The sequence below is a fragment of the Silurus aristotelis genome, assembly GCF_946808225.1.
Source record: "Silurus aristotelis genome assembly, chromosome: 17".
NCBI classification, from domain to species: Eukaryota; Metazoa; Chordata; class Actinopteri; order Siluriformes; family Siluridae; genus Silurus; species Silurus aristotelis.
Window position 1 is genome coordinate 3,314,271 of NC_139590.1, and position 11,238 is coordinate 3,325,508.

Sequence of the window (11,238 nt, forward strand, 5' to 3'; positions counted from 1 at the left end):
AATAATTCTTAATTGACTTCACATTAGGAAGTGGATCATCCACTTTCAGGAACTGAAGCCTTCTTCTTCTTCTTTTGGGTTCTCCCATTAGGGGTCACCACAGCGGATCATCCGTCTCCACACCCCCCTGTCCTCTACCTCTGTCACACCAACTACCTGCATGTCTTCCTTCACCACATCCATAAACCTCCTCAATGGTCTTCCTCTTTTCCTCCTTCCTGGTGGCTCCATCCTCAGCATTCTCCTACCAATATACCCCATGTCCCTCCTCTGCACATGTCCAAACCATCTCAATCACACCTCCCTCACATTGTCTCCAAAACGTCCTACATGCGCTGTCCCCCTAATAAACTCATTTCTGATCTGAGGCCTAATATCAGAAAACAACAAAAAAAAAAAAAAAAAAAAAAAGAAAAAAAGAAAAGAAAAGTGCGTTCTAGAGACATCTACTGGTCAGGTTGCGTAAGTACAGCGAACAAACCACATTCTAATATACAGTATTACACACTTTTCAGGAAGCTTGTTCATTTTCTGTTGAGATATGTACTTTTATTATATAAAACATATAAGGTTAAAAAAATGCAATAATTAGATAACTCTGGTTTGGGATCAGATCATCAGATCAGATCAGATCATTGGGAATATAGGGATGGCTGGGTTTTATTCATTGTGGGTTATAAAGCGCAATAGTTTTTATTTCTCAACAAAATAATTTACAGGTTCGAGGAAGAGACACTGAGGAAGACGTGGAAGTTCTCAAGGCGGACCCGTAAACCCCTATTTCCGGTATACAGCGAACCACGTGACGTCTGCTTCATGTATATATGTAGTGTATGAACGTATATATGGATTAGAGACGCCGGTTTAGACACGGTACAAGTGACCCGTGTGAACGCGCGAACCGTTTTATTTTAACTTTTATTAGAAAAAAAGAGTCATAAGGTAATTTTTGAACATGTCTAACGAAGGAACACCTGGTAAGTGGCATCGTTTCTTTCCTTTTTTCAAATATATGGCGAATTTTATACCACTGCAACCTCAACATGTTATTTCCTCTAATCTACAGATAAACAAATTGGGGAATCCCTGTTAATCAAGTGAGTGTGTTTCCCCCATGCTGAATGTTCCTCTGGTCATGTTCTCACCTCTTCCCATCTCATTTTCAACCAGGAGTGTAGATACTGTAGATGCAGCAGAAAGACCTATACATAATATATTCCTGTGTATTTATGATTCAGAAAGTCGTAAAACGAAAGTGAAAGTAAACTTTGAGTGGATAAAAAAAAAAAATAGAGGGTTCTTTTTTTTAGGATTAATATAGAAGTCAAAGGTTATATAAAATTTTTTTTAAATCAGACACATTTTGGGTTTCAAAACACCAAAAGTGAAAACTAAGTAAAGACCATGAGATCTGGAGTGGCAGCCATTTTATCTCTACCTCCTACACATACTAAAAAACTGCCTGTAAATTTGTGCGAATGTTCTCGTACACTAAACTGACCTAAATATTCTCATCACACTGGGTTTGGTGTAAATGCCAGGCAGTTTGAAATGACCCAGACGTCCATTTCATGGTTTTACCCCCCTCCCTAGAAAAAGCATAAAAAGCAAAAACTGACAAACACAACAAAATGATGAATGACAAAATCTTTCGGTAATGAAGTTCAACATCAGGTATCTTCTCAGGGAGTTTTTTCTCACCACCACTGCCTCATTTGTTACCTTATAAGGACAAATGTGTGAATTAAAATGTGACATTCTCAATCTATATACATTATAAGTGCTATACAAGTTAAAAAAATGTATAAATTGAGCTATCCTGGACCAAATTTGGCATCTGATGGTTCAAATCCCAGCTGCTCCTAAGCAAGGCTCTTAGCCCTCCAGCTGCTAAGTTGTATGGAAAGGTCGCTCTGGATGAGGGGCGTCTGCCAAAATTCGGAACATTGACGTCTTCCTATTTTTCTAGGGTGCTATTAGTTTTGAAAAATGGCCGCGTATTGTGTATTGTCGTAACTATATGATTCGAAGCCGATAAGTTGAGGCTCTCCTTCATACACATTTACCCAAACTTAGGAGCAAAACTTAGTTATCCACCCCCCCCCCAAATAAATAAATAAATAAATAAAATAGAATAATTTAAAATCCAGCTTTATAAATGCTGCTGTTCCACACAAGCAAACTGTACGCACAAAAGTTTGTGGACACCTGACCATTAGATTCGTATGTGCTTTTTGGAAATCCCATTCCACATTTGGTCCTTATTCCCAATTACAATAAAACGGGGTGCAGTCGCCGTTCACATTCATCCCAAAGTTGTTAAATAGAGTTTTGAGGGTCGGATCTTTAAAGCAGGAGATCTTCCACGCCAACCCATGTAAAGCATATCTTAATGGAGCTGAATTTGTACACCAGGGCATTGTCACGTGGAACAGGTTTCGATCTCCAAGTTCAACTGAAGGGCATTTACATTTCTTGTGGTAACAGTTTCAGGAAGAACCACACATGTCCCAAAACATTTGTCCGTGTATTGTATCATGTGATGTGTTACTGTATTTTGTGATACAGTTGCACTCAATTTACTTCCAGTTTTAGTGGTATTTTGTCTCGTCTAGTTCTTCTGCTGATCGTGTTTCTGCGCTCCTGTTCACGGTTAAAACTTTTAACCACAGATCATAGCGGATAAACCCTAAATAAAAGTCCTCAGCGTTTATTTCAGTATCTCTAGTATATAGAAAAGTATATCGAAAATAGAAATTTTTCTGAACACTTGATCACTGTGTCATTGTGACTCATGTCCGGTTAATATGCTCTGATTTTTTTTTTTAGTTCCTTGTTGACTTCATAACTGTGCTTCCTCATGATCTGTTCCTTTCATGACATGATTTTGAATACAGCAAGTCTCACGATCTTAAAGCAGTTACACTTTCAAAATGAAGGCGCTTCGGCATCAGTGCCAGGGATGCAGGCAAGATCAATAAAATCATCCGAAAGGCTGAATACATAATTGGATACGTACTGGACAGACTGGAGACAGTGGGGGACAACAGGTCACTGAACAACCTTCTGTCCATCATGAGGCAGCGGCGTTCATTCTCCAACAGACTGATTCAACTCCGCTGTCGCAAAGAACATCAGGAAATCATTCCTACCGTACGCCAATGGACTGTACAATGACTCACCTCAAGACTTCTATACAAATTTTAGTTCTCACTCTCCAGTGTTCTGTATTGTTGAAAGATTTATGATCACACTCTTGATGTCACCCAAATGAGGATGGGTTTCCCTTTTGAGTCTGGTTCCTCTCAAGGTTTCTTCCTCATAACATCTAAGGGAGTTTTTCCCAGGGATAAACACACATCGTTCACATTGACTGTTGATTTGTCTGTTGTAAAAAGCGCTATAAAAATAAACTTGACTTGACTTGTTGGACATCTTTAAGGGTTATTCCATCGTGTCCAAGGATGCCGCTTTTGGGCCCTTGAGCAAGGCCTTTGAGACATATATAAAATATAATATAATATGGCTAATAAAGCGAACAATAAGTGAAGTCTAATGACCACTAAACAGCATCTCGTAACCTGTTCTAATGTCTGCATAGATATGCACTCATCATTTTCTTTGTTTATCCCAGGGTGGTTCAGGATCAGATTATGAACATGATTAATGGAGGAAAGGTCTCTGTCCCGTCCCTTCCGACGGTTCAACCTTTATCCAATGTGCAGCATCAGAAGCTGTTGGATCAGTTGGCTCAGTCGGTTAAAGTGATTGGGGACCAGCTTAATCAAGAACACACCTTCAATCAGTAAGTATGGCATGAATTCGAAACGTAGCCAGATTACTTTGAACTAATGTGTCTTTTATGTTTTAAAATATCAAAGCTAATAATGATTCACTTTTTTCCATTGAGCGATGGTCATATGACTCTTTGGTTAGCTGCTAGAAGACAATTTATTTTCCTTACATGTACTTTAACTAAGAAAAAAGGACTAAATCACAGAGTATTTTGTAACATTACATGGGAATAAGTATGGGTTTAATCAAACAATATTGTTGAAAGGAGTTTGTTTAACGTTTTTAGGAGGAGTACTCACTTTAAATGCTCTCAAACAGTCAGAAGTTTTTCGAAAACCCTTTCCGATGTGGATACGTTTTGAAATCGCAGTTTTCGCAGTGTGGACCGTGAAAATTGGAGGCTTTCTCAAAACGCATTTTTAGTCATTACCGTGACGTTTCGACGAGACCGGAAAGTAACTAAACAGCGAGCAGAAATGACACCGATTGAAGCTTCTTACCTTTAGCTCGTCCGCAGTACAGGGACGTAAACGATTTTAGACATTTCAGTGTCGACGAACAACTTTTGGAAAATGAATTATATAAAAAAAAAAGTGTGGACGTGAAGAGTTTTTTTCGTATTTATACGGATTAGTGTAGGCGTAGCCTCTAAAAGGAGTTGTTCACAAATACAAAGTTTTTTGCTCACTGGAACTCCTGTTTATTGATGTTTAACAAGTTTTTGGTACCTTAATTGATACTTAATTGCTGAACTGTTTTGTTGCTTTTTTGGCTGCCCATCTGACAGAAAGAAACCTGGTGAGCAGCTACTCACTCCGACTCAAGGGAGTATGAACTTTAATTCTGAACCATTACTGTATTATCAAGGTACACTATATGGAGAAAAGTATCAAGACACTTGACTTTTCCATGCATATGTGGTTCTTTCCCAAATTATTACCAGAGGGATGGAGTGGAAGATCTAAAGTGTGTGAATATGAATGCGGCTTGCACCTCAGGCCTCCACACCTCACCTACATCAGTGCCTAACTTTACTAACACCCTTGTGGCTGAATGAATCTCCACAAGCACACTCCAAAATCAAGTGGAACACCTTTCCAGAAGACTGAAGGTTTTATAACAACAAATAGGGACTAATAGTGGAATGGGATGTTCAAAAAGAAGCACATACCAATCTTATGGTCAGTTTAGGGTTTATAATGACTTGTTAAATGCCAAAGAACATGAGTGTAATATTGTCGTCGTTGTTGTGACACCTGTCACAGCCTGTCCAGTAGCTGGAGACTGAGAGCGTTAAAGTGGGGTTATAATGGTAAAGGGCGCTTATTACTTGTCACATTTACATTACAGCACATTGAAATTCTTTCTTCGCATATGCCAGAGATGTGAGGGGGCCAGGGTCAGAGTGCAGGGTCAGCCATGATACAGCACCCTTAAAGTTAAGGGCCTTTCTTAGGGGCCCAAGAGTGGCAGCTTCACTATATTTGGGCTTCAACCCTTGATCGGTAATTAGGAGTCGACAGATAGTGGATTTTCCTGATACCGAGACGTAGGTTGGCTCGTACTTGCCGATAATTGATTAATCAAATCAGTTTTTAAAATAGAATAAAAAAGATTTATAAAACAAAATGCAGAACAATCCATGTGAAACAGTACTGACCATTATTACAAAATAAAAACCAGTACCGAAGCATGAAAATGTGCTAAATGAAAACAATCTATTAATTATATTAATAAATATTTAGGACATGCATTCAAACTGAAACAAAAAGTAACACTCCAAATAAATAAAAACAGTTACACCAAAAATGAATAAAAAAAAAAGACACTTTAATGAACAGTGATTCTCTTCTAGAAGCCGCTCTTGTACTGTATAATGACAGCGGACCGTATAATTCTCAAGCGCTCCAGCAACCCGGAAAAACTATCAGCATGGATTTTTTTTTTTCAATCAACTATTGTGGCCGATTAATCAGCAAAACCGATGACGCGTTCGATCTCTATTAGTAACCAATCTGATCAGTAACCCAGAGGCACTGAGCTACCACTGCCCAGTAAGTGTTGGAGCTGGGAGTTGGAATCCATGATGACCATCTGTAATCTGCAATGGTTGCTTGGTTATGGAGTGCCTAGCTGGCTGAGATCTGACTGGAGCAAGCTTGTTAAGATGAATTAAGTGTAAATTGAATGTTTATTGTTATAAACCATTATAGGAAAGTAAAACACTTTTCACATCATACATCATTGTTTATACATATTTTCTCTGTTACCTGTGTGTCCCTCAGTCAGATCGATGGTTTAGCAAGTCTGGGTGATAAGAACATTTTTTTGAAGCTTGTGGAGGGGGTCTTCAGCGATGGACAGATCAATTGGGGAAGAATCATCGTGCTGTTCTACGCAGTAGGAAAGCTGGCTGTGAAGGTCCTGAAGATCCTTGTGCTGTGTGTGTGTGTGTGTGTGTGTGTGTGTGTGTGTGTGTGTGTGTGTGTGTGTGTGTGTGTGTGTGTGTTGGTGTGTGCATAACTTACCTTTGTTTCTTCATTCCTTTTTGAGTAGATGGTGCTAGCGAACCTGCCCAGAGTGTTCTCTGAAATTCTGGATATGTGCTTGGATTTCTTCAGGACCAAGCTGTTGTCATGGATTCACAGCATGGGTGGATGGGTAAGGAGTAAACTTACTATGACTCTGTTCTTTTAGATGCTCTTTTCATATTTTAGATCTTTTTGCTTCTAGAAAGAAATGTTTAAAATGATCTGCCTAAAGAACAAGACTAGCATGAAATGAGTACAACCACATTTCCGTAAAAAGTTGGGACACTGTGTTAAATGGAGCGCTGATATCAAGCCAGATGGTCCCTCTCCTCTTTATTCAGGAGGACGTGGTGTCCATGGTTTCCAAAAAGAAATTAACCTTTTGATTCCTCTGACCACAAAACAATTTTCTACTTTGCCTCAGTATATTTTAAATGAGCTTTGGCCCAGAGAGGATTGCAGCATTTCTGTTTTCTTCTTTGCATTATAGAGATTTAAATGGATGACATGGCAAACTGTTTAATGATTTCTGGAGGTGTTAATAAGCCCATGCAGCGATTTTCCATTACAGAATCATGATCGTTTTAAATGCAGTGTCACCCCAGGCCTTGAAAGATTACTGCTTTCCAATATTGATATTATTGTACTGTCAATGATGAGATATTCAACTGTTTTGCAATTTTATGTTGAGAAATATTATTCTGAAATTATTCCACAATTTGTAGATGCAATCTTCCACAGATTAGTGAAGCTCTGCCCATCTTTACTTCTGAGAGTCTCTGCCTTTCTAAGATACACTATTTATACCCAATCATCTTGCTGACTCGCTGTCAACTAACCTCATTAGTTGCGAAATGTCTCTCCGACTGTTGACTTTTAATAGCACTTACTTTTTCCAGCTCTTTCTTGCTCCCATCACATCACACGTGTTGCAGCCATCGAATTTAAAATTCCGTTGTTTCCTAAAATGGTACATTTGCTTAGTGTAAACATTGGATTTGTTTTTGTGTTCTATTGTGGATAAAAAATAGGTTTATCAGATTTGCAATACATTAAGTTTTAATTTACATTTTACACAGTGTCCCACCTTTTAAAAAAGAAAATCGAAGTAGTCAACAAAATGCCTAGAATCATAAATATATATTTAAATTATTACTAATAATGGGAAATATACGATATCGTCCATATGACACATTTTTATTTGGTAATTTAACTTTACTTATATAACTGAGCAGTTGAGGGTTGAGGGCTTCAGTCAGTGAAAGCATTCTTCCCAAACGTCTTTCTGATTAATGAGCCAAAAAGGCTTCCAGTCTGGAGGAATTTATGATTCATATATTAATTTTTTCAATGCTCCACCCTGTGTTTTTGTTTATACAGATCAACAGCATTTCAGCGCTGACCCAATTCTCAATCGAGCATATCTCCGTTTCCTCCTTCTGCACCATTCCGTCTGCTGAACTCGTCCTGGCCTTCGTCTGCGGGATAGCGTTGGGTAGCATCATTGTCTGGAAACTCAGCAGGAGCAGTTGAGAAAAAGAGAGAGAGACAGAAAAAAAAAAAAACGAGATGCACTGTGACAAACAAAAGCTTTTAATGTGTTTATAATAATTTTGAGGTTTTCTACAAGTTGATATTTTACATATAAAATTGTTTTATTACAGTTTTTCTCAGTTCCTTTGGAGCGTTTCTCGAATCCCCCTTAATATTTGCAAACCAGCGAAAGCATTTCTCAAAACAAATTTTATAAACCGCACGACAAAATGGATTTCTTGCAAAACCCTGTACTTTTCTCTAAATCCTTAGTTGTGTCACTGACCATCTCACTGGCACCAGAATAACGAGTCCTTTGTCATTGTTCACAAACAAGATTCTCAAAATGTTTAGTCGTGTTCTCAGTATGATGGCGCACGGTTTCAGCATTTCCTGATGTTACAACGAGTGAAAATGCACAAGGCTGAATTTCTTCTGTATAGCAGATATGAATTTCAACAGCACAAATGTACACATCACTGAATGTAAGATACTGATTACAAGACACCGGACAGGATTCACATTTTTACTGTACTGGTTTTCGATCGTTTTCTGTTTGTTCATCCATTTTCAGAACTTGTAATTCTGTGTTTCACTCTGTCACCAATTTAAGGTTAACTGGGCCAAAGCTGATGCCGAGATGTTTTGGTGGTTAAAACAATATATACAATATATTTTGATCAACACAACGTAAACAAGTGATAATGTAGGAAACAGCAGACACTTGTTCACAATCACATTTGCGATGTGACAAGACAAGAAATTGCTTTTCTGATGTGCACAAGTGACGACACGATGTGGAGCTTGAACAAGTAGTTTTGAGAACTTAATTTCTGATCTGAGAAACGCCGCAAAGCAACTGAGAAAAACGAAACATTTTTATTCTCTAGTCTCAATTATTTGCAGTTTTTCAGCAGAGCAGGCGCTGTGTATATTTCGGTAGCAATTAGTAGTTTTTGGAGCCCTCTGCTGCCTGCTTTGATGAATTGCATTGAAACTGCACTTAACTTTTTTTCCCTCTTTCCTGTTTTTCCTGTAGTTTCTCTGCTCTCTGACGCACCTGATTCAACTAATCAGTTAACTGAAAGCTCTTTCTGAGTCGATCTGGGTGTGTTAGTGGTGAAAACAGTCGTTCTCTGAAAAGGGGAAAACATTTTTTTTGTTCTTCAAATATTTGCCTTTTGTACTCACTAAATTACAGCGGTGAATGACATCCACATTCCTGTGCGTGAGCAAAACAACAATGCCATGCCAAAATATGACGCCAGTTCAAAAAAAACTTTTTACATTTCTACTTGAATAGGGGTACCAAAAGTTCTTGCTTTAAAGTAAGAGTAGTGATGTATGAGTGTGTGGTGTGCAGAAGACTCCGTTCTTCTGCGCATCAGACGTTAATAAAGAGATATATTTTCCTATAGTTAAATACACAGTGAGTGAACCCTTACTCCACACACACTTTCACCAGAACCGTGAGGTTACACCTGCACTCTCACCTCTCATTCAATACCCTTTAGAGTAGTGAGGAAACATTGGAATTTCTCATTGAAGCACATGTTGGGATAGAGCGGGGTTATCTCTGGTGAAGATTTCGTTTGCTGAATTGAGAATTTAAAATATTTATTAGTTTATGCCACGGTATTTACAGAAGCTCCCATTAAATCCCATCCCCAAAACCGCCAATGGTACTAGAGCAGGGAGATCAGGACATGGTGTTCTCTGGGATCACTTGTGCCTGCACCTGTGTTTGTTTACCTGCCTGGTAAAGGGAAAGGTCTAGTTCTAGACTTCTAACTATTATCACAATTAATTGTTCCAAATGGACAAAAGTTTGTGAAAACCTGACCTTTTTTTACATTTAGTGCTATTTTGCTTATAGACATACTGATGTAGGTGAGGTGAGGAGGCCTGGGGTGCAGTCAGTATTCCATTTTATCCCAAAGTTGTTTATTAGGGTTGGAGCTCGATAGCGGGAGATCTTTCATTTCAACCCATGTAAAGCAGATCATCATGGAGCCGGCTTTGTGCACAGGGGCATCCTCATGCTGGAACAGGTTTGGGGTCTCCTAGTTTAAGCTCAAGGGAAAGAGCACATATTGCTGGAAAAGTCAGTTCTCCCAATACATTGGTCTATATAGTGTGTGTTTTTGTGTGTGTATATATATATATATAATGTATTGAGGTAGACCCAAACTTGCGACATAGATATGGACTAAAGTCCATCAGGTCGAAAGTCAAGAAATGTGACTATGATGTGTTCTGATGACACATTTACATTTCTTTTACATAGTACAAATAAAGTACATTAAAATTAATATATATATATAAAATGCGTTCTAAGATGTAGAAAGTTACTCGGAGGTCTAGGATTCATCTTACCTATTATTTTTGCTACAGATATATATATATTTTTACATTTGAATTATTTGATCAAAATACCCACTGTGCACTTAAACACATTTAAAAGAAAAGAAATACAGAAAATAAATACATTTATAGGCCGTAAACGAACATGAGTGTTCATGAGATTTTGTCATCCATTAATCACTACTGAGTCTTTCATTTTTCAACCTGCTTTCATGTAATACCTCACTCTCTACCTCAGCCGTAATCACTCCATTATCTGTGAATGTCACTTCATCACCTTTGATTTTTTTCCTGAAAATTTTTTTTTTTTTTTTTTTTTTAGCAATGTTTTTTTAATGGGAATAAACACAATCGAAAATATTTGAGGCTTTTGTATTAAATTTCCAATCAATTCTGGAAAAAGTAAGTGTGTAATTTTCCCAACTCTTGAGGTTATTTGATAACAGCATCATAGAGAGGTAGAGTCTCTTCAGAAGTAAAAAACCTTCTAGGAATTGTTGTTGTATATTATACATTTAACAATAGATATTATGTCACAAACCCTTCATGTATGTAGCATCTGTATTTGAGCGAGAACGGCGTGTCGTGTTATTTCATGCCTCCATATTTTTACGCTATTGATACCTGGGTAGATGACAGGATAATTGTATGTGCTGAAAGGGTGAAGACTGGGACTTGCCCAGGGGTTGATGGTCTTAGAAACCAACTCTCTCATGATATGCCACAGGAGATGTAGTCGTGAATGCAGAGATGTACTTGAATGGTAAGTTTAAGGTTTTTTTAAATTATGTGCCAAAGAAATAAAAGAAGTAATTCTAATCACATAGAGCAAAAATACAGAGGGGCAAATAATCTACAAAAAAACTAAGCAGTGCAGAGCAAAACAACAAAAACCTAAAAAAGGAATTAACACTAGGGAAGAGAAACATTGGGCCGGCCTATGAAAGTGAAAAACTAAGAACAACACTGAGATGTAGGTGTTGGGAGGTTGTGGGCTTCTGGGTAAGCATGGCCT

The 11,238-nt window shown here is 38.1% G+C and overlaps 2 protein-coding genes across 3 annotated transcripts in view; one reads left to right on the forward strand and one right to left on the reverse strand.

The window, feature by feature from the left end:
* The window catches only part of kcnc3a (potassium voltage-gated channel, Shaw-related subfamily, member 3a), a 142,208-nt gene that overhangs the window by 20,565 nt on the left and 110,405 nt on the right, over positions 1-11,238 (reverse strand). The window lies entirely within an intron of this gene.
* On the forward strand, positions 500-10,583 carry LOC310740376 (apoptosis regulator BAX-like). Of its 2 annotated transcripts, XR_014537621.1 has the most exons (7): positions 500-977; positions 1,067-1,097; positions 3,635-3,805; positions 6,081-6,216; positions 6,352-6,456; positions 7,707-8,037; positions 8,163-10,583. XR_014537621.1 is itself a non-coding variant. In XM_083567073.1 (6 exons), exons 1-6 carry the CDS (start codon positions 956-958, stop codon positions 7,857-7,859), a joined length of 618 nt encoding a protein of 205 aa, XP_083423199.1. In that variant the 5' UTR covers positions 596-955; the 3' UTR covers positions 7,860-10,583. The 2 variants fall into 2 exon arrangements, 1 of the variants encoding a protein (XP_083423199.1); XM_083567073.1 differs by having other exon boundaries at positions 596-977; positions 7,707-10,583.